Genomic DNA, 24,743 nt, shown 5'->3' with positions numbered 1-24,743 from the left:
CACACACACACACACACACACACACACACACACACACACACACACACACACACACACACACACACACACACACACACACACACACACACACACACACACACACACACACACACACACACACACACACACACACACACACACACGTACGTTGTGTGTCATCACAAATGAGCTGAGGTATTAGTCACAATCTTTCCTAGACAGTCCTGTCAGCATCAGAAACACAAACCACTTCTGACAACTCATACTGACACAGCTGCTGACGCACGCACGCACGCACGCACACACGCACGCACGCACGCACGGACAAGACAAAGGAGACAAAAGCACACAAAAAGATACACACTATATTAAATCACACCACACAAATTCATGCTGACACATACACCCACAGAGACAAAACTCAAACTGTCTGGGTCGCGCACGCACGCACGCACGCACGCACGCACGCACGCACGCACCTCCTAAGTAGGCCCTTGTGGTGTGTCGTTTGTATGCGTAATAGACTGAAGTGGAAGGTATTTTTTTTCCCCAGTGTGATTTCTGTCACCCGTCTCAGCAAATAACACTCTGCTGTTCTGCGATTGGCTCAGAGGTGTCAAGTGACTTTTTTCACCCAAAGCTGCCACTCAAAATCAACTCGCAGCTACGTGCACTCCCAACTCCAATTACAACAATGAAGTTCTGCCACTCGTGAGAGAGAGTGTGTGTGTGTGTGTGTGTGTGTGTGTGTGTGTGTGTGTGTGTGTGTGTGTGTGTGTGTGTGTGTGTGTGTGTGTGTGTGTGTGTGTGTGTGTGTGTGTGTGTGTGTGTGTGCGTGCGTGCGTGCGTGCGTGCGTGCGTGCGTGCGTGCGTGCGTGCGTGCGTGCGTGCGTGCGTGCGTGCGTGCGTGCGTGCGTGCGTGCGTGTGTGTGTGTGTGTCTGTGTGTGCGTGTGCCTGTGCGTGCGTATGTCTGTGGAGAGGATGCAAAAAGCCTGCATCACTCTCTCTTCCTCTCGTTCACGAATGATCAAAAGCCGCCACGCGGCGGCATGGGCAAACAAAAGGGTTGGTGAAAGGGAAAGATGAGGGAGTGGGCTGGGAGTTAAAACACTGTCTGTCTGTGTGGGGTTGCAGGGAAAGCAACAGCACAGCATGCAACAGCACTGCTGCTGCCACAACTAATAGGAGAGAGAGACACAGAGGCACGCACGCACGCACGCACGCACGCACGCACGCACGCACGCACGCACACAGTGTGTTTATTTGTTTGTTTGTGTGTGTAATGTGTATTCACAAATGTCTATTAGTATTAAACCAGCTCAGCTCCCACAGAGACAAAGGAATGAAAAACAGCAGAGAGAGAGAGAGAGAGAGAGAGAGAGAGAGAGAGAGAGTGAGAGTAGAGATATGAGTAGAGAGATGATGAGAGGGAGTGTCGGACAGGAAGGACCCTACTGTGTGTGTGTGTGTGTGTGTGTGTGTGTGTGTGTGTGTGTGTGTGTGTGTGTGTGTGTGTGTGTGTGTGTATCCCACCATTCCTTGTGAAAAACAAAACAAACGTGCATGACATGTACATGCAGGGATGGAAACACAGTCAGGGAAAAAGGACAGTGACAAGAAAAATGCAATTCATACAGCAAGGGGGTTGAGGGGAATAATGGCCTGCCCACTCCTGGAGAACATTTTGAGAAGGAAGCATTTTTATTCTGCAAAGACAAGTTAACTCTGCTGAACTGTGCACCCGAATCCAAACCTTTAACCTGTGAGGAAACGGCACCCAGACCCAGAATACTGACGCCTCTACTTGTGTAGCCAGATATTCTGAGTAGTGATGGGAGATTAATCGGCAAACACATCGGTATCGGACGATTGTTGTTGTTTTTAGATTAATCGGCATCGGTTCGATTAATCAATCAGACCGATTAATTAATCAGTCTGATTAATCGGTCTGTCTTTACAGATAAACAAGCCCAAAGTAACAGCTTGAACAGATCTACAAGCTCACAATATTAAATATAAAATGTATTAAAGTTAAATCGGACTTGCCTAAGCCTGCAGTGCAGACACCCTGTTACATGTATTTTTCAGACTGGACACATTTTTTATAATTTTTCGATACAGAATGAGATCATATTGACATCGGTAATATCGGTTATCGGCCATAACAGCAATTAATTATATCGGATATCGATATCGGCCAAAATGTCTCATCGGCACATCCCTAATTCTGAGATATCCGCCTACCAATCGTTTTGGGTAATCTACATTCAATCTAGGGGTTCGAACGGAAGAGAACGGTGGCTGACAAACCTACACCTGCATATACTGCATCAGAAACCATCATCAATATGAAGGACTGCCCTGCAGTCTTTGCATTGGTTCTGCAATGCAGTGCAGTTTGTTATTTCATTTCCAAACTGTTTCCGCCCGGTTCTAGACCCTGCACTGAATTGAGATCTCTCCCGAATCTGTATCCGTGATTCAAAATCTTCTGCACACCATTTTGACACTCGATGTATCGAGTCCTTGAACGTTAAACTGGCAAACTGGCTCCCAGTGGCTCTTAGGCCCTCTCCCGTGGCTCCCAGTTGCTTGGGCAGTATAAGAAGTATTTTGGATAATAAGAGGTTTTCTTTTTCTTTTCTTGTTTTCTTTTAATCATAATTTATTATTGTAGTATAGGCATAAAGTTATTCTTTCATTTTGATATTGCAAAACAATGTTGCCTATACACCAGATAAAAATAAGGAACACATTTAATGAAGGAAAATAAAGTAAATAAATGTATTAATGCTAAGACATCTTTGTTTGTTTGTTTTCACCACCAAATGCTGCTGGCATTAAATAAAATAAAATGTAACATTGAAAGACCAGAAAACTCACAAATAATTAAAGTTTGCAAACATATTCTGTGGCTCCAGATAGAATTGTAATCATCTTTTGGGCCAAAAATGGCTCTTTTGATAATAGGTTGCCTACCCCTGTTATAGGCACATTTGTGTCGGGATGCGACACGTGAGCTTGTAGATGAGTTAGTTTTGACTGCGCGACACCGTCACACAACGACATGTACGGGCTTAAGTGGTCCACTATTAATTATTCTGCTCATTAGGCCAATCGCTGGCTGTGTTTGACTTCTTTTCAATGTGACAGATTGCAGATGAGGTGAGAGGCGTTTTGAATGGGACGCCTGGCTGGCTGCAACGCTGCTCAAGAAGATTGGGAAATCCATGCGAATAGATAAGGGCTGGCTGGCTTCATTAGTAAGAGCAAAAAATAAAATGCCGGTAGAGAGGTTGTGTGTGTGTGTGTGTGTGTGTGTGTGTGTGTGTGTGATAGGGCTTTAAGAAACTATTCGACTAGTTTTGAGCAAAAAAAAACTTTATTTTGGGTTTTTTTTACATAATAGGTACTGTAGGTCTAGTTAAACAACTAGTCTACTAGTGAACTAGGCAACTAGTCAACTAGTAAAAATCACTAGAAGCGAAAGCCCTAGTGTGTGTGTGTGTGTGTGTGTGTGTGTGTGTGTGTGTGTGTGTTTGTGTGTGTGTGTGTGTGTGTGTGCAAGTGGCGGAGCTGGGAGCCTCACGGGTTCCGAACTAGCTGCTCTACCGGCTACTCTACCCCTGAGCCACTGCCGCCCCACGCATTATAGACCCAAAACTTCTGGGAGATGGCATTGTACCATTGTATACAAAGTTATTTTTCTGACACGGGCAGAGTGATCATCATGTCCTCCTTTGCGCTTGCATAAACACACTTCACTTCATCAGCACCTCGGCCCTGATAAGAGACAACCTCGGCCCATTCTGATCAACAAGGCTTTCATATTCCACTCGAGGCTTTTGATCGGCGGCGCGACCTTCACCACTGCAGTGCCAGAAGCATAATATGCAAGATACAGTATGTACGCTCTGGCCAAGGTCACTCAAGCAGAGAGCTTGAGAGATTTGTTCACATTTTTTATTTCATTCATTTCCATTCACTTTCCACACTTCCATCGAATGTAGCTGTACAAGTCCTGCATTGCTGGCTGAATCTATACGTTGCTTAATTTGCACTGCAGTCGTCTGTGTAGCCCAGAGATGATGGAGTGGGTCAGGACCCCCCAAGATAAATATATATATAAAATATTTTACTTCGCTCATTTCAACAATAATAATAATAAACTTTATTTGTATAGCACCTTTCATACATAAATGCAGCTCAAAGTGCTTCACAGGGCAGGACACAAAAATAGAATGCAATAAAACACAGTCAAGTAGTTAAAATGATAGAACAATGGCAAAGAACAAAATAAAAGTATAAAAACATAGAGAAAAAATAAATAAAAACACAACATGCAGCAAATCAGTCAGGACAGAGTAGGAACGCAGATATTAAAACTCAACTAAAAGCAAGAGTGAAGAGGTGAGTCTTGAGTTGAGATTTAAAAATGTCTACAGAGGGTGCGTGTCTGAGCTGGAATGGTAATTTATTCCAGGCTGTTGGGCCGTAGAAGCAAAAAGCTGCCCCACCATATTTTTTTTGCACATTTTTTTAGGCACTTCAAGCAGGCCAGCAGTGGAGGACCTGAGGGGGCGGTTAGGGACATATCTAGGTAGGCAGTCACGGAGGTACGAAGGTGCAAGACCATTTAGGGATTTATAAACGAGTAAAAGAATTTTAAAATCTATTCTAAAAACCACTGGGAGCCAATGCAGTGATGTTAGAACTGGAGTAATGTGTTCTCTCATTTTGGTTCTAGTTAACACTCTAGCAGCCGCATTTTGAACAAGTTGGAGTCTATCCGTCGATTTCTTTGGCAGGCCTGAGAGGAGGGCATTACAATAATCTAATCGAGAAAATACAAAAGCATGGACCAATATTTTAGGATCATCTAAAGATAAATATGCTCTTATACGTGCGATGTTTCGAAGATGAAAGAAAGCTGTCTTGGTAGCTTGATTAATGTGCGCATTAAAATAATAACCCCTAGGTTCTTTACTGTCGACTTACTTCCTACATTTAGGTTACCGAGTTTATTTTTTATCAATTATTTTTGCTCATTAGAGCCAATTATAAGAACTTCTGTCTTATCCTCGTTCAGTTGGAGAAAGTTCTCACTCATCCAGCATTTAATGTTGGACAGACAGGATAGCAGTGGGTCAAGGGCAGAGGGGTCATCAGGGGCTACGGAAAGATACAGCTGCGTATCGTCCGCATAGAAGTGGTAATTCACTCCGAGGGCGCTAATGAGTTCTCCCAGCGGCAATATATAGAGGGAGAACAATAGAGGACCAAGGATTGAGCCCTGTGGAATACCGGAATCAATATTGTGCGTGTCCGATACAAAGTCGGCTAGGCTGACAAAATAGCTTCTTCCTGATAAGTATGAGGAGAACCAGGATAAGGCCGTGCCTGAGAGGCCTATCAAGTGCTCGAGACGTTGTATTAAAATTGAGTGATCAATTGTATCGAAAGCGGCCGTTAAGTCCAGGAGTAGTAGAACGGACACATGTTTCTTGTCGGCGGATACCCTGAGATCATTGATTACTTTTACAAGTGCCGTTTCAGTGCTGTGCCCTTTTCTGAAACCGGAGTTTCATTTTTGATTAAATGTAGTATATGATATTATTAAATATTATTTTTTCAAACATAATCAAAGGTTTTATGGTCATGATTCACCAGGATCCTGGAATAATTGAGTTTTCAGTGGGTCCAGAAAACCAGGCCCACTGCTATGCCCTATAATGACATGCCCAAAAGAAAGGACGCCAGATTGAAAAAAGCTTAATAAAATGGGTCACTGTGTTGATAAAAAAACATCTATACATATAAATCTAAGCCTGTTAACACGTTGTTACTGTCCGGTTGCATCATCGTCATTACCTGCAGTTTGTCTTCACTGCCTCTGGCCAGGCTGCGACACGCCACGTCAAGCTCCTCCCCCACGGACGCCAGGAGAGCTTCTCGCTCCGCCCCCAGCCTCGACAGCCTCTCCTCCAGCACGCCGCACTCCGCCTCCGCGTCCCGCCTCCGCTCCTCACCCGACGCAGCCTGGTGGGGAACGCATAGGGTTTGAGTGACTCTTGTTTTGACTCCACACTAAATACCTTATGGTGAAAACAGCAACATCTACAAACTCACAGGGCGTCGAATGTTTCGGGCCCAGAATAGGAGCGCTAGGGTTCAAGTGGTTAACTTATCCCTAAATGAATAAACCCTCGACAAATTGAGGATTGACCCCACTTACCCAACTTCTACTCAAACACACACACACACACACACACACACACACACACACACACATGCGTGCACACGCACGCACCATTGGTCAACAACAGAGTTACTCAGCTCCCCTCCCAATGCAAACAACAGCAGTTAAGCCTGCCCTCCATTGTCCCGTGTCCCCATCAATAGTGTCAGGGACAGCTGGGTCCCTGGCGGGACGCGGGCCAGTCGATACGGCCGAGGAGCAGGAACCATCAGATCAGTGATGCCTACTGGACCGCGGATCATTACCTCGTCCCCGAGATAATAAGCCGCCGTTGTTACGTTAATAAGGGCTTATTTTGCTTCATTCACCTCCACTGCAGATCAATACATGGATATCCCCCCGCGGGCAACGCCATCCTTCCATGCCTGAAAAGAGCTTCCGCTACTTATCACAGGCCTGTCATTGAGGTGAATGGGTAAGAGTGTGTGTGTGTGTGTGTGTGCGTGCGTGCGCGTGCGTGCGTGCGTGCGTGCGTGCGTGCGTGCGTGCGTGCGTGCGTGCGTGCGTGCGTGCGTGCGTGCGTGCGTGCATGCGTGCGTGCGTGCGTGTGTGCGTTCAATACTTCATCTGCTTTTGGAAAAATCACCTAGGGAGCAGTATTGACGGAGTACCCTTACAAATAGGAGGCACCGATTTGACACGAGTTAACCTCCTGAGCCGTGTTTAAAGTTGGTATGATCCTGTGAACTAACAAGACAGACAGACTCTTCTGGGTTGGGAGGGAGGGAGGGGTAGGGAGGGAGGGAGGGACGAAGATAACATGATGTTTATTTAACCACTTTAGCCCTATACACTATGGTGATATGACGGATAGCATAAATCTACAAGTAAGATTCACACAGCATATGGTGCCGGCAGATTTCGACACCGAATATTGGCCAATACTGTTGATTTTTTACCTTTTTCCCCGCACACCGCATCCAAAAAGTAAAGCCCCCCCCCCCCCCCCCGCGCTGTTCTCAGATTTTTTACATTTTACGGCCATGTGTTCCCAATGCAACCTTAACGGGAAGAGTATACTGTGCAAGCGGACGGGGGGGGGGGGACTATGTCCGGAGAAGGGTCAAACTCAACAACAACAATGTTCGCCGGTGTCGCAATCTGCCGGCACCCTACGCTGTGGGACCTCATTTCAGAGCCATACAGCGGAGGGACAGAGAGGTTCCAAATGGGGCTGATCTGCTATTCTAGCAATTTTTCTAAATGTTGAAAATGTAGAATGTAACTTTTTTATTGGAGATAAAATAGAAAAAACAAGGATGAAAGGGGTTCCGTTTAATCTAGTGTAGGACTCCCTGGTGCGGACTCATCCGATCCAACTATATATACTATCACTAACAGGACTTGACATTCAGCATCCGAAGAGGTTGGATGCCTTTGAACTAACGTGCTAAACTGCTGGGATGAGGCCCAGGCATGCAGGCCTCTGGGCTGTTCATTTCAAACACTCTGCACTGAGCATTTGGGGATGGGAGTTCTGCATTGCCCCTCCCCACAGCTTGTACAGTACATAACATCTAATCATCAAAGTTAGAAGGTGAAGGCTGTTACATTTATTTATATAGCACATTTAAAAACAACAGCAGTCTATCCACAGTGCAATAGTAGAACACCGATATAAAAACGTATAGATTTTTCAGAAAACTGCCATGATTTAGAAGACTTTTGTCTCATGCAGGTCTCAACGGTTAGAGTGATGAGAGATGGCAGGACAGGAGGAAGGAGCTATAGGGGCCTTACAGTACCTTGTCGTCCAGGTCCTGTTGGAGCAGCTGGTGCCTCCTCTGGAGCAGCGAGTGTGCCTCCTCCTTGGCGAGCAGCTCCTGGGACAGTTTGTCACACTGCTCCTTCATCCTGTCCACTTTGACACGCAGCGCCCGGCACAGCTCCTTCTCCGACGCCACGTCCACCTGGCAGCCAGAGAGAGGGACAATATGGCATATCAGTAAAACCCATTCAGGACGGGAACACCTTTTGGCAGATCTACAAGCTCATAGCACGGCACCGAGTGCCGCGCTACGAGCTTGTAGGTCTGCTATTTTTTGAAAAATCGTGAAAATGTGGTGCAGATCTTTGAATATATATTCTTTCAGAGCCAACGTTTTTAACTCAAATCTTTGCTTCTGCGGGGTCCCTGGAATATTTTCAGATGGGGGTCGGCGGCCAAATTACATATATTTTTGGGGGTCCTTGACATGAAAATGTTTGAGAACGACATAGAAACATGGGTTTTTCAGAATACTGTCAGGATTTAGAAGGCATTTATAGAATCGTCCTCAGGTCTAAATGGGTTAACTGGATATGCGTGGCTAGACTTCTTGCTTCTTGCAGTGAAGCCTCCTCCCAACTTCCGTTTCGTCTTTACAGTCGCACAAATGTATCTTAATATAAATTGAAATCATCTAAGCATATAGCTTGCTCCTTAGCATAAATGGGAAAAAAATGTGGCAGCTTCCATACTCGGATTTTGGGAAGTGTAGTTACAGGTTCTATAGCACGCGGAGATTGTGGAAAAGGAAGGAACTGGATCGAACATTGAGGAACCGGACTCGATTCCATCACATTTTTAAAAAGAAAAAAATCACACCGTATGCAGACTTCACGTCTGCTATCTATTATTACATTTGAGAGAATTCCACAATGAATTGTATTTGGAGTTTGCCTACTTCTCTCTATCCTTGCCCCGATTACAGAGCGCCCACACAACCTGCCCAGCATGAACAAAACACGGTCAGTGGCCGGTCGCTGTCTGGCTTCGTTCAAAATGTACGCTCTGTGTGTGTGTGTGTGTGTGTGTGTGTGTGTGTGTGTGTGTGTGTGTGTGTGTGTGTCTCACTCGGACACACGGTATTCGCGGAGAAACAACAACAACACGGACGCACACTCGCACAGCGTTGGCAGGGCAGGCATGCAAGCCTCCAGTACAGTTACAATACCCACGGTGCTCAAACATTTACCTTCCATGGACCACCATCAGTCTGAGAGTGTACGAAGGGAACCAAATGGACCGGAAGGGTCCATTTGTACACTCTCACAGTTACAAACTGACCTAAGGGTTCATTTGTAACCCCCACCAATCGTTAAAGGGAACCGTTGAGGAATTGGACCGTTAAGAGGGAATCGTTAAGGAACCAGAATCGTTAAAATCCTAAAGGTTCTCAACCCTAATTCCTGGATGTGGCATCATTATTGAGAACAACATGCAGAACAACACCACTCATCATTATTGAGAACAACATGCAGAACAACACCACTCATCATTATTGAGAACAACATGCAGAACAACACCACTCATCATTATTGAGAACAACATGCAGAACAACACCACTCACGCTAGTCGTAATTACAATGACAGTGTTATTATGCCCATTAACCACATTGGCACAGTGCAATTTATCATTTCACCATCAACATCGCAATATACAGAAGTGTGCAATAGTATTAGTGACATTGCAAATTATGCAATGCAGCTAAGGTTAATAGGGTCCATTATTGTACTGTTGTGGGAAATATGAAGACTCAAATCTATATAGTATATTGTTCCATGCTAGTCTGTCTGGTCGTGTCTGTGAGCAACGGCACCTTGGCCTAAAAGCCTGTCTTAATCCAATCAACCCTTTGATCAAGCTGTATGTAAAAGACCATGTCACACCTATTGTTTGTTATGAGACCCTGCTGGGCCTTTGTGAAGGTCATGTTTATCTGTGGACCTGCTTCTGGGGTATAAGAGAGGACCTACGGAGAAGCTGAGAGAGGCTAGTGGGATGGAGACGACGAGAGAGAGATGTACTGAGAGAGAAAGTTTGAGTGATACAGGCTAAGCCTGCTAGACTGAGAGATGTTGTTTGCTTGTTGCTGTTCTTCTGAATAAACTTCTAAGATATACATTCACCCGGATAGACAGTATATTATTTCCATAACAGTACTAAAACAGTTTTATTTCTTTATAGATAATTTTAAAAAGTTTGAAAAATCTGCAAGAAAAACAGTACTGATAAAGGTGGTGATAGAGGTGTCATGTTTAAATTTCTAATCATCGCTAGAGTGTATTTCCAAACGGAGCTACTGAAGTTTAAATACTGTATACTATGGAAATACACATGGCAAAGAACAAAGAATATTTAATATTATGTCGTTGTTGTTTCCAATATCATTCAGCCCCTACCCTGGAATCCCTCTTTAGGGCAAATTTCCAAAAGCTTAAAGGACCACTTCACCACTTTTCAACTTCTCTTCCTATAATTAGCTCTTCGCTAAGTCCCACCCAAGCCCGTTGTTGGCCAATACCACGTTAGCGACGGTTACTAAGGTAGGATACTGGTCACGCTTGCAATGCTGGTCAAAATGTTTAAGCAGTGTCAATAAATATATTTGCTGTACAGCATGTGTGGACCTCAGAAAGAGGGTTTGTTTTCTTACCTTGTTATGAGCAAACTAGTACGCTCCATGATTTATTTCGCTCCGTTGTGCAGTTTAATAGTACATATTAGAAATAAAAATAGGCTCTCATTGACTTCCATTGTAACGGGGGAACAGCTCTCAAAGTCACTCTTTTAGAACACTAAGCTGATTCTGACCGTTTATGACATCAGGAAAACTCATGCGGTTTATTTTTAATAAAAAATGTCAACGTTGTCGTGTTTTTGTTTTGACTTCAGTGTTGCCACATTGTGTGAGAGAAATAAGCCAACCCACCTCCAAAAACAAGCCAACTTTAAAGCCAAATCAAGAAAAACAAACCAAAACAAACACAATAATATGACCTATAATCATAATACAAATATTGTATGCATTTATCATTATAAATACTATGTAGGCCTATGTCTATGATAATTAATGTTTTGGTAATGTATTACATACACTAATTATTAGCCTTAAGCCAAAAGTAGCGGGAAATAAGCAGACCTGGCAACCCTGACAAGTTTGTGTGGAAAGAAGTTCCAAATCTGATTGGTCCAAATCGGTACACCCACTTCTGAAGTAGGTCTCAGGCTTACCATCCAGTTGGATGTAAATAAATGTATTTGATCTCGTCCACTTGTCGCAAACACCATACACAATTTTGGACGCGTTTGAGGGAGACACTTTAGGAGAAATGTCTGGGACTGCAGCTGGGTGCATCTCTAACAGCATGGCGACTTGTTTACAAACGAGAGTTGGGAACACCAGAACCGCTTCACTGTATATCTCCAACCAAAAGTTACTTTATAAATCTATCAAAAGACGAAAATAAAACGGCATGAGTTTTCCTGATGTCAGAATCAGCTTTTGTTGTGTTCGCTTATGTGCTAACTGACTGACTTTGAGAGCTGTTTCCCCGTTACAATGGAAGTCTATGAGAGCCAGGTATTTGACCAGCATGCAAGCGTGAGCAGTATCCTACCTTAGTAACCGTCGCTAACGTGGTATTGGCCAACAACGGGCTTGGGTGGGACTTAGCGAAGAGTGAATTGGAATACCACAATTTTTTCCTACTCAGTCTGTGTCTCATAGGAAGGCTGTGGGCAGTTCAGAAACCCGTCCACCAGTGACATCATCGATGGTGAATCCAAGCTAATAGAAACGGCAGGCTTTCTTTTCCTGAAAAGTTGCAATGCAAAAGTTGAAGCCATCGTTCTCACGATAATAACAATCTAAATATATTTTAAAACAAATCTTGTTTAAAAAAAAATCTGCCTAATGATGATGTCACTGGTGGACGGGTGTCCAAAGCCCTCCTATGAGACACAGACTGAGTAGGAAAAAATGGTGGTGTTTTATCATGAACATTAGTGAGGACCAATTATATGAAGAGATGTTGAAAAGTGGTGAAGTGGTCATTGAAGAGACAACAGCCGGTCCACAAGCTCACGACACGTTGTGAGCCTGTCGAAATCGTCTATTTGCGCAATTCGTCATACAACGAAGTATATATGTTGTTTAATGCAAATCAGATATGACTTTTCTATGTGGATGTATGGGCTGTCAAGGCCAGAAAGCAGTTTTTTGCCACTCAGTAGGCATTCCTGCATAACTTCCTGATGATGTCACGTGCATACCCTCTATTGTCACTAGACAGCTTCAACCAAAGTGTCTGCTGAGAGCAATATTGCTCATGCTGTCCGCCTTAATAAGTCCCATGTGTACGGCGGGTTTGTGAGCGCTCACAACAGTCTGTGAAGCCAGTCTGGAGACCGTGGAGTCAGCCAAATTGTAATCTTTAATGATCATAAATTATTAAAGAGGAACAGCAGAAATGGCAGCAATGGCTAGGAGGTGACAGAGGCCACTGGAGAGAGGAAAAAAGCAAAAGCACCCCCTTTTTCCCCCACACTCCACCAAATCTCTGTGGCGCAAATGTACGAGCTCACAAAGCGTCTTGTGAGCTTGTACATCTGCTATTTTTGCCAAATATTTGTAGATTTTGACAGAATGTTCGCCTATTATGACATGGCCAGAATATGGACGCTAGTGTTCAAGCGATGAGAGAAAGAGAGACAGGGAGATTGAAGAGGAAGCAGTGAGGAGAAATGCACAGTGCGACGACAAGGACAAGAAAATAAGACATTTGTTCCCTACAGTAAAAAAAATATATACATATTATGTAAAATCACACATTGCAATCTAGCCTTTTGGCTACACATAATGACGTATATGAATATTGTTCGGGCTTCTTGGGGACATCGGTGGCAGCCGCGGGCTAGTTCTTAAGAAGCATTCCACCGGACGCCCTTGCCCTCAGCCCTCGTCCAAGCGACGGCATTACAATGAGCTACAGCATGTCACACATCCACGCCATTCACCAGAGCTAATGGGCCGTGCTCAACCGGCCATGGCCCTTTGAGAAACAACAAACCCACGGGGCGCTCATCGCTTGGAGGTAGGGGAGAGGGGACGTCCCCTGTCTCCAGTGGTGCACTGATTAGACGTTTTGCTCCCCCATCGTGGCAGATGGGATGAGGTCTGACACCGGGAGTGATTATTTAAATATTCACACACACACACACCGCGCGTCACCATTGGAGTGCGTGGCGACTCGCGAGGGTCCTCCACGCCAGAGCCGCACCAACACAGCCTCAGCTGTCCTCGCCTCACCCTATAGGACTCGAGCACAACGCACCCCCCCACCCCCCTCCCACGAAGCGACAAGGGAAAAAAATTACGCACAAAAATGAGAATTTTGTATGCGTCTCGCTGAGTCGGAAATATACCAGATGTTATGCGGTTGAGGCATGTGAACGCCCTGCACGGAATATGAAGTATGAGCCGGCGGGGCTCAAAATGTCAATTAGGCTGCGGCGAGCGCTGTGATCCGTGCCCTGGCAGAAAGAGAAAGAGAGAGAGTGAGAGAGAAAGAGAGCGAGAGATGAGGGGATTGGGGGGGTGGGGGCATTGCTTTGGTCGATTTCTGACCTTGAAATCTCTCCTGACTTTAGAGAAATTAGAGCAGGTGCGATACATAAACCATGAGGTAGTAGGAGTTAAACTGCCGTACCGCCGTGTCAAAGACCTCAAGCTATGATTTCGCTTTACATTTTTCATAAGCGGGGCATTCCCCAATGGGGGGAGGGGGAGGGAGAGGGTACTGTTCCGTTCTGAAGGTCCCCTTCCTTCCTACCTTGGCCTCTTTGACGAAGGCCTGCATCTCCTCGCCAAGGTTATTATAGTTACTTAAAACGGACGAAAAGACAAACTAAAATTTGAAAAAACATTTTCGTTGACTGAAACTAAATAAAAACTAGAAAAGGAAAAGAAAAACGATAACAAACTGAAACTGTATTGTGTGTTTACAAACATAAACAAACAAAAGTTTTTGTTTTTGTCAATTTATTCGTGCCGGCATGTTTTTGGGGAATACAAGACAACTCACCCCGGTGCTTGCCCGTTTTTCCTCCCGGAATTTTCCCCAGTGAGGGGGATAACTTTGTAATATGCTATTGGCTGTTTGTATTCTTTTTGGACAAATATAAAAAGATACTCCTGTGGAAAGGCTATATTATTTTACTTATATTGACCCTATAAACAATTTAGTATTATTTAGTATATGTAAGATTTTTCCCACTCAAATGGTACCTCGTCAGATAATCCCCACATAGCCTACAACAACTTCTGTGAACAGACTTCACTGTAGTAGCTTTTCATAAATTATATTTGTACTTAGGCTGTCTGCTGCCGTGAAAGTTTATAGTTAGATAAATTCAAAGTCCAGCCGTCTGCTGTCCAGCCTCTCCCACCCCTCACTGGGGAAAATTCCGGGAGGAAAACAGAAAAGGGGTGAGTTGTCTTGTTACCTTTTTGGGCACCTCAGTAGCCCTTGCCAGGCAAAAACTACAAAATGAGTCATTTCGCGACCTCTTTTTCTCATGTCACCAAATCTGGGGGTCAATTCTGAGATAAACCCAGCTAAAGATCGCGGCCAGTATGGGATTCTATGGAGGCCGGATTATCATTATTATCACTTTTGGTTCTCGACCGTTCCAACATTTTGGTTGCCGGTCCCCTTGTCGGCGGGGCCCGTATACGGGAGGCGTAAGTACAGTATGACTGTTAAACGTTCAAAAGGATGGCATAAGAGTGTGTAGTTTTATTAACCGTTTTGGACATGTATGGCTCGAAGTGTGTTCTGTTACTGAATATTCTTTATTTAAATGCTATCTTTTGAGTTTTTATTAAATAATACTTACTTTTACCTTTTCAATCCTGCACCTGACTTATTCCTCAGGTGAAGGATTGAAAAGGGCAGAGAAAAACTAAAACTAACACTAAAACAAAGCACTGTAACAAAAATAAATAAATAAATAAAAACTAGCAAACCCACTCTAAAAACTAACAAAAACTAGACTGAATTAGAAAAAAATAAGTAACTAAACTACAATGAAAAATCCAAAACTATTGTAACCTTGCTGTCTTCGCGCTCCTGTTGGTCTTACCTTGGCCTCTGTGACGACGGCCTGCATCTCCTCGCGCTCCTGCCGACAGAGCCGCAGCGTCTCCTGGAGCTCCCGGTCTCTCTTGGCCCGGTCGTCGTCCGCCGCTGCCCTCAAGTTGTCCATCTCCTTCTGGTGCACCTGAGATTTACACATGAATAAAGGCATTTTTAGCAATGTTCTTGTGTTCTTGCGATAAGCAAGAACACATGGTAGTACATCAAATGCGTAGAAATGGTAATCTTGGATCATAATTAAACTTAAGAACATATCATCAGTCTAACGAATATCCATACATTGAAACTATACATGCTGGTTCCCAAACTGTTTAGCCCGTGACCCAAAAGAGAAATTTGATGTCTCCCCTGGACCCAAACTAGTGAAAATAGCAGCTCTATCGGCTGTTTTCCCTAATTCATGACATTTCTTACATTTTTCTCAGATTTATTCAAAAATGTATTTAATTCATGAAAATGTTTTTAAAACATTATTAAAAACTAAATGTAGAAAACAAAAAAATAAAGGGACACGAAAAAATTTGTCCGTGACCCACAAATGGGTCCCAGTGTTTGGGAAACACTATAGAATGCCAGATCAATAATGACCTGGCATCCGTGGCATCCGTGCCACGGGGCCAAGCGGTGCTAACTAACCTCCCTCTCCAGCTGTAGCTGCTGCAGCACGGAGGCCCTCTCCTCCTGGGCGGCGCCCAGCTTGGCCCGCAGCTCCGACGCTGCCCTCTGGAGCTCCTTCCCGGAGCTCTCCTCGGCGGCCAGCTGCCGGGCCAAGTGGGCGCGGGCGGCGGTCAGCTCCTTCACGGCGGCCTGGAGCTCCGCCTGGGCCTCGCGGTCCCGCAGGGAGCGCCGGGCCGCCTGCTCCTCCAGCCGGCGGTTCTCCTCGCGGAGCTGCGCCTGGAGGACCGCCTGCTCCTCCAGCCGGTGGTTCTCCTCGCGGAGCCGCGCCTGGAGGACCGCCTGGCGCTGGGCCTCCTGTTCCAGCGCCGCAGAGGCGTCCCGCACCTGGAGAGTACACCGTTTAGAGCAGTGGTTTTCAACCCTTTTCACATCAAGGTCCATTATTTATTCGGCATTTTAGCCACGCACCACCATTTGATGAGATTTAGCCTCCCAGACCCAAAACTTGCAATATTTTGTTGTTGTTGAAAAAGATGTTGTCCACAATTCCATGCTGTATTGATGTGGTGCCACATAGAGATAACAGGCAAACATTGATCAAAATAACAATTCTTCTACATTCTCTAATTGTGTAGACTTGTAAATTAAGTAATGCAGATGTTTAACAATAATTTAACTCTTGAGAGTGTAAAAATCTAACCAAACCCAAATGGACCCATAAGGGTCCATTTTGTTTCATTTTACGCTCTCAAGAGTTAAAGATCTACTGTAAGGGTCCATTTGGTTACCAACTCATATAGCTGGGGACCACCTGGTACCCTCAAGGACCACTGGTGGTCCCCGGACCACTGGTTGAAAACCACTGCGTTAGAGGGGTTTTTGGTAAACCAGTAATGCCAACATGTCCTCTGGTCCCACATCCAGTATGAACCCTGTATGAACTAAAAGCCTAACCGACGCCAAGATTTTGGGGTCCGATGCCGATCCTGATTTAGGAGAGTGCTAAGCCTAGCAATTACAGATATTTGGACTTTTAAAAGTCATTTTAGTTTTTCATTTAAAAATTTAAAAATTCTATCAAATTCAATTCCATCCACAAGATGGAAGTGGAAAAAAAAACATTTAAAACGTGGTACGTTGAGACACGTTGTGAGCTCGCAGATGTATTCGTTTTAAATGCCCGGAAGTTTTTTAAACGTCCGAAAATGTTAGGCTACAATGACATGAAATGACGGAAAGTGGTTCAATATTTCACTGAAAATGTTATACTATTTAAATTGTTTAGCAGACGGAGCTGTATATATCCCTGCTATTATGGCAGGCAGCAGCTCTTGTACCGATTATGCCTAATTAATGCTCTGTCGCACACAGAAAAATAGCCGATCTACAAGCTTGTGGATCGGTTACTTTTGGCAGGTGGCATCGTATCGTCGACACAGACAAGGTGTTTAATCAGCGCTATAGGAAAACGCTAGCGCGGTCAGGCCTGCTGGAGGCACACTGGCTACATAAACCCATTAAGACCTGGAGCGCATCTGTGTCGCTTTAGCTTTTAACCACTTTAAACCATTATTTTATACTTTAAGTTTAGCTATTGCAAAATAGCCTTGCCTTGTAGATCTGCTATTTAAAAAAAAATCTTTGAATATATATTCTTCCCCAGCGAATGTTTTTACTCAAATCTTTGCTTCTAGGAAGTCCCTGGAACAAAATATTTTGAGATGGGGCTCCACGGCCAGATACAGATAATTCTGATTCTCTACGTGAAAAAGTTTGAGCACCACTGATACGTTTTTCAGAAAACTGTCAGGATTTAAAAGACATTTTGTAGAATTTGGTCTTAGGTCTCAATGTTGTTACCAGGTAGTGAGAGGACACACAGTGGAGAGCAGCATCATGCAGCTCTTGTACTGATAGGAAAACAATAGTGCTCAGCACTATGATAGGGGACAACGTTCTGGCCTGCTGCCTGTATGATCCAGGTACTGGTGGTGCTCAGCACTATGATAGGGGACGTCCTGGCCTGCTGCCTGTATTATCCAGGTACTGGTGGTGCTCAGCACTATGATAGGGGACGTCCTGGCCTGCTGCCTGTATGATCCAGGTGCTGGTGCATGCAGCATGCACGGCTGTGAGTCCACCTACCAGAACTATATTTACATAAATCCTATCCTATTTTAGTGTCTAAATCACTAATCTAAATAATACATTTGTGCTGATTCGTTGATGCCATCTCCTGGTCCAGCACGTTATGGAGTTTGCCGTTTCCCGACAACTTGCACCTTTGATAACGTTTCATCGTAAAAGATGGAGTGCCGTGATTTTTGTACCTTTTCTGTTTTGTATGCGTCTAAACTGTCTATGGAGTTAACAATACTCTAATAGACCACCAGGTGTGGTTAGAATATTCCATTATGTCTTCCCTGTGTATTTTTGAGTGGTGCAACCACTCCCTGATGGAGCTATGTGTGTGGGTGGGTGGGTGGCTGCCTGGCTGGCTGGGTACAGTAGAGGGACCCCCACACGGTAACTGTCATTTCTCAACCGTTTCGGACATGGGGCAGCACGCCGGAACCGGCCCGGGTGCGTTCCTGTGGGTCTGGAACTTCCGCCGCGTCAAAAGGCCAATTCAAAATACACCACATTTTGTGACATCATAACCTTAACCCCTCCCCTATTATCATACAACACACAGCTGTGGGCGAGGCTTAAGTTCAGGTGGGTTGTGCTAAGGTGAAAACCAAGTATACTTAATGAACTGGTGGGTGTGGCCACATAAAAACATTGTAACACCTTCTGTACACTGTAGAAATAATCTTCTAGTATAATCATAGTACCTGATGATCATGTTTTAGGGGGGGGGGGGGGGGGGCATCACGGAATCTTCAAGGAGGAGTTTGTTAAACACAACCCGTGTAAATGGCATAAAATGCACTAAAACGCGACAAGAATGGCTGACTTCCTGTTGGGTTTAGGTCTTGGCAAGTCGGAGAAATTTTCATACATGTACGTGAAACCATATTGGCAGCGACTTTGACATTTTGTGGGCGCTATTGAGCCAATAGGTCATGGGCATGTTTTAGAGCAATAAAATAAGTATTCTTTGCCACTTGTGATGTGTGTGCAAAGTTTATTTGAGTACGTCTATAGGCCCTCAAAACTGCGATTGATTTATGCATATAAGAATCTAGCCCTGGTGCAGTGTTCAGGCCCTGATACAAAATGTGTTGCATTTCAATAGGGCTTTGCACTGGTGCTGTGCTTGGGCCCAAAAGATTGTATATACTATATATGGGAAGCTATGGACTGAAAAAGCATTTTTTTTTCTTTTACAGTAACTGGCTTATTTAATCTGTCACACATGGCCTGAGTTAAACTAATTAGAATCTGAGATGGGTGTGATAACACACATTATGTGCATCAAGCCTATCGATGCACACAGGATATATCAGCCATCCCCGCACGTGCGCACGCACACACACACGCATACATTTCTGTCATGACAGGCTGCTTCATCTGCTCTTGTTTAGATCTTATTATCCGTCTGTACGATGACAACTATTAGCGATTATACTGTACCAGATCCTAAGGCCTAATGTGAATGAATGTAGGTTTCCGTTGCTGTACATAAATACACAGAGCTATGAATGAAAAGCTGCTGTTGTCTGTCCTCTAGCTGGCAGCGAGGCCGTTAGAAACACCAATCACTACATAAACCAGCACGTAGAGACTCATCGCTGTCAACTGCAACCTTGTATGAACACCGTTACCTTTCAGGAAAAATGTAAGAAAAAGAAGCTGTGTGTCCCAATGGATCCAATGTTGGTTATTATTTTGCGTTTAGCCCATTCTGGACGGGAACCCGTTTTGGTGTTTTAACTAAGCATTATGTTATACTCTAGCTATTGACAAATAGCAGATCTACAAGCTCATAGCGCGCCACCGAGTGGCGCGCTACGAGCTTGTAGGTCTGCTATTTTTGAAAAATCGTGAAATGGTTCTTTCAGAAGACTTTTTATTTATTTCGACGTCAGGCCTAAATGGGTTAGTCAGAAGCTCTTGAAGACCCGGAGGCCTGCGTTCAATGATCCCCAGGACTGCCCTTCACATATTTTTTGACCATGGCAGCACACATTTAAAAACACACTAACGTGCCATTGTAATGTAATACACATCTCTCTCTGTCTCTCTAACACTCACTCTCTCTCTCTCTCTCTTTTGATTGTGTTTGTCTGTGCAAGGGAGATACGGAGGGGATAGAGAGCAAGCGGACAATGCGAGAAAGGAAGAGAATGCTATTTCATATTTTTAAATAAGACTAGGGCTGTCACGATTATGAAATTCTACTGTACGTGACGATACATTGTCACACAAACAATTGCGATAAGCAATTTAATTGTGTTTTTGTCATTGGAAACACTGGAACCTATTCATATAAAATACTTTTCTGTTTAGCTTTTAGGCTTTGAAGATATGACAAATAACCTAAATATACAAAGAAATTACATATTTAATAACTTTAAAAAACACAAATCGTGGAAATAGCCGATCTACAAGCTCAAAAGTTCACAACGTGTTGCATCGTGACATCTTGCTGTTTGCTTGCTTGTAGATCTGCTGCAAAATGTATGAAAATATTTTAAAAATAAATCAACATGTTAACACTTTAATTGCCCAGAGTTATTTAATCCATTACATTATAGCGCCCATTCGATTTATAAACACGGACCCCTTTTCCGGACGGACCGGCGGAAGTTGTTGATATGTGTGTAGCAGCTAACAATAGCCACACCACTCTAGAGTCGATCGACAACAACGGGAGGTAAGAATAAATCTATCGCGACTAGCGACTGGACCGCGGAGCACCGTCCAACACAGGATATTTTTTCATAATTAGACGGGATGATTTAGATCGCGAGTTATGAACGTTTTAAGATTTTCGTTTATCAGCTAAACAGGGGAGGGAGTTTTTCGATGACGTCTCACTCTTACGCAACACCGAGGATTGCCCAACAGGCGGTCCTGGGCTATGGAGCCATGCGATCCGTTCTCATATCAATAAACTTCGTCTTTTGGACAATACTTCGTCCTGGGCGTCGGGCGTTACTAATAGAAAGGACAAAGAACTTCGTCCTGGGCGATGGGGGTGTTAACGATTCGCCCATACCTTAGGCGGGGTTGGCGAAAGGGCCTTTCTGTGTGGGGTTTTCATGTTCTCCCCGTGTCCCCTAGGGTAGGTACCCTCACAAAAAAACATGCAGTAATCCTGGACTCTATACTGCCTCCCCCTGGTCAGCCGGATGGAGGGGAAGGGAACTGGTTGGAATAATGTGTTCCTTCCACGCGCTACGTGACAGTCCTACCGGGTAAACTCGCCCCTGTCAGGTGAAGACAAGACAAGAAGCGCCCTGCTCACATGCATTGAAGGAAGCATGAGCTCAGGTTGGCAGAGGGAGAGTAGCGCCCAGGATTACAGCTTAGGCAATTGGCACCAAGTGAAAATTGGGCTACAAAAATCGTAACTTCTGGTCTATGACTAAACTTAACACATGATGACGATTATGCAAAGATAATTGTATTAGACAATTATGTAATAATTTTGAAAGGCCTAAAGTATACAATATAAAAAGTTGACGTAATATGAACTGTAATTGATCTCTCCACTCGACTCCTTGATAGGATTGTCACCGTCCAGGGGCGGGCCCCATCTGCTGTTTTAACCCATTTTGGGCGGGAACCCCTTTTGGTGTTAGCATTATGTTGTGCTTTAGCTATTGAAAAAAATCGAAGAACGACTGACATAGAAACAAAGCTTTTTCAGAAAACTGTCAGGATGTAGAAGACATTTTTAGAATCTGATCTCAGGTCAAAATGGGTTAACCCTGATTAAGATGTCTTCTTCTAAATCCTGACCGTTTTCTGAAAAACGTCATCAGAGGTGCTCAAACCTTTTCATGTAATAGCACCCCTAGAATGATATGTATTTGGCTACCGACCCTCCCACCACCCGTCTATTCACTTCACCCTCCCATCACCCGTCTATTCACTTCACCCTCCCACCACCCGTCTATTCACTTCACCCTCCCATCACCAGTCTATTCACTTCACCCTCCCATCACCCGTCTATTCACTTCACCCTCCCATCACCCGTCTATTCACTTCACCCTCCCATCACCCGTCTATTCACTTCACCCTCCCATCACCCGTCTATTCACTTCACCCTCCCACCACCCGTCTATTCACTTCACCCTCCCATCACCCGTCTATTCACTTCACCCTCCCACCACCCGTCTATTCACTTCACCCTCCCATCACCCGTCTATTCACTTCACCCTCCCATCACCGTCTATTCACTTCACCCTCCCATCACCCGTCTATTCACTACACCCTCCCATCACCCGTCTATTCACTACACCCTCCCATCACCGTCTATTCACTTCACCCTCCCATCACCCGTCTGTTCACTTCACCCTCCCATCACCCTCTATTCACTTCACCCTCCCATCACCCGTCTATTCACTTCACCCTCCCATCACCCGTCTATTCACTTCACCCTCCCATCACCCGTCTATTCACTTCACCCTCCCCTCACCCGTCTATTCACTTCACCCTCCCATCACCCGTCTATTCACTTCACCCTCCCATCACCGTCTATTCACTTCACCCTCCCATCACCCGTCTATTCACTTCACCCTCCCATCACCCGTCTATTCACTTCACCCTCCCATCACCCGTCTATTCACTTCACCCTCCCATCACCCGTCTATTCACTTCACCCTCCCATCACCGTCTATTCACTTCACCCTCCCATCACCGTCTATTCACTTCACCCTCCCATCACCCGTCTGTTCACTTCACCCTCCCATCACCGTCTATTCACTTCACCCTCCCATCACCCGTCTATTCACTTCACCCTCCCATCACCGTCTATTCACTTCACCCTCCCATCACCGTCTATTCACTTCACCCTCCCATCACCCGTCTATTCACTTCACCCTCCCATCACCCGTCTATTCACTTCACCCTCCCCTCACCCGTCTATTCACTTCACCCTCCCATCACCCGTCTATTCACTTCACCCTCCCATCACCCGTCTATTCACTTCACCCTCCCATCACCCGTCTATTCACTTCACCCTCCCATCACCCGTCTATTCACTTCACCCTCCCATCACCCGTCTATTCACCTCACCCTCCCATCACCCGTCTATTCACTTCACCCTCCCCTCACCCGTCTATTCACTTCACCCTCCCATCACCCGTCTATTCACTTCACCCTCCCATCACCCGTCTATTCACTTCACCCTCCCCTCACCCGTCTATTCACTTCACCCTCCCATCACCCGTCTATTCACTTCACCCTCCCATCACCCGTCTATTCACTTCACCCTCCCATCACCCGTCTATTCACCTCACCCTCCCATCACCCGTCTATTCACTTCACCCTCCCCTCACCCGTCTATTCACTTCACCCTCCCATCACCCGTCTATTCACTTCACCCTCCCCTCACCCGTCTATTCACTTCACCCTCCCATCACCCGTCTATTCACTTCACCCTCCCATCACCCGTCTATTCACTTCACCCTCCCATCACCCGTCTATTCACTTCACCCTCCCATCACCCGTCTATTCACTTCAGCATCTGAACCACGGCGGCTGAACAACCGTTGTTGAGCAATGTTACAGAATAATCCAACAGACATTAGGCCCGTCTCAGATGCAATTATCCTTTCCCAGAGACATCCTGTTTCCAGCGTTGTGTGCCTGTTGCTCATAGAATTACATGACAGGTAGGCTCACAATGGCCACATTATACTGGCTGACAGGTTCATAATCATCTGAAGCAACTCAGCACGATTGTGCATGTGATTAATTGAGAGCTATAAATATGGACAGCCTTGCGTAACGTACACGTGTAATGTGGTCTGTTCGGTTTCCACAATGACTGAGATAAATAAATCCAGAATCACAACATCCTGTATCGGTTATTTTTCAATCATTGATTGTTTCTGTCAAAGAGGGAGGTCTTTTTTTTCTGTTTAGGCTAATCTAGAGAGCTTTTGTATGCATGAGAGCAGCCAATGCACCAGGGGATTCTAGATATCCTGTTTTAGGTGGTGGCAAAAGTACTCAAATGTTTTACTTAAGTAAAAGTATCAATACTGCAATATAGAAATACTCCGTTAGAAGTCTGGAATTACAAATGTACTATTGACATCAAAATGTAGTTAAATTACCAAAAGTAAAAGTACTCAGTATGCATAATCTCTCATTTGAAGTTTTTAAATGTATAAAAATCTTTTGCAAATAGGAGATCTACAAGCTCACATTGCGTCGCATTGGCTATTTTCAAATGGCCAAAATGTATATATGGCTGAAGTGGTTACTATATGTTTTGTAATAATAATCGAAATCTAACTAAAGTTTTCAAATAAATGTAGTGGAGTAAAAGTACAATATTTGCCCCTGAGATGTAGTGGAGTATAAGTAAAAGTACTGGCAAATTGAAATACTCAAGTAAAGTAGAAATACCTCAAAATTGTACTTAAGTACAGTACTTAAGTAAATGTATTTAGTTACTTTCCCCACTGCCCATTTTTCTTGCTCAAACTTCTTGATTTGAACTAATGCAGTTGTGTGTGTATCATGGCATTCACAAAGTTGAAAAAAGGTCTCATTGATAATAAAGGTTGCCTACCCCTGACAGTGGATATAAAGGGTAGTAGACCATGAAATGCAAGATATCGTCCATGTATTGTCCATGTCTTTATCTAAATATTGAAACACAAGATATCGTCACAGAAGGCAGGTGAAGAAAGTCCCAAAAGAAACTGTGTGTCTTTGGCCGTTTTCTTGGAAAGCCACAGGAAAAAGAGTGGCGTTCGACTTCCCAGTTTAATAACGTCAGACCATTTAAAGCTACACTAAGCAATCCGGCTTAGACAACACCAGCCACGGTTTCA

At 44.6% G+C, this 24,743-nt stretch overlaps 1 protein-coding gene across 1 annotated transcript in view; it reads right to left on the bottom strand.

Annotated features, from left to right (window-relative positions):
* The window catches only part of cep128 (centrosomal protein 128), a 102,422-nt gene that overhangs the window by 34,454 nt on the left and 43,225 nt on the right, over positions 1-24,743 (bottom strand). The window contains exons 16-19 of the mRNA XM_079526846.1: positions 15,799-16,164; positions 15,149-15,286; positions 7,985-8,149; positions 5,852-6,019 (exon numbers count right to left, since the gene is read on the bottom strand). Coding sequence (XP_079382972.1) covers positions 5,852-6,019; positions 7,985-8,149; positions 15,149-15,286; positions 15,799-16,164 — 837 coding nt within the window. The remainder of the gene's footprint in view (positions 1-5,851; positions 6,020-7,984; positions 8,150-15,148; positions 15,287-15,798; positions 16,165-24,743) is intronic.

The sequence above is a fragment of the Electrona antarctica genome (assembly GCF_951216825.1).
Source record: "Electrona antarctica genome assembly, chromosome: 17".
Lineage (NCBI taxonomy): Eukaryota > Metazoa > Chordata > Actinopteri > Myctophiformes > Myctophidae > Electrona > Electrona antarctica.
This window is presented reverse-complemented; position numbering and strand designations above follow the sequence as displayed.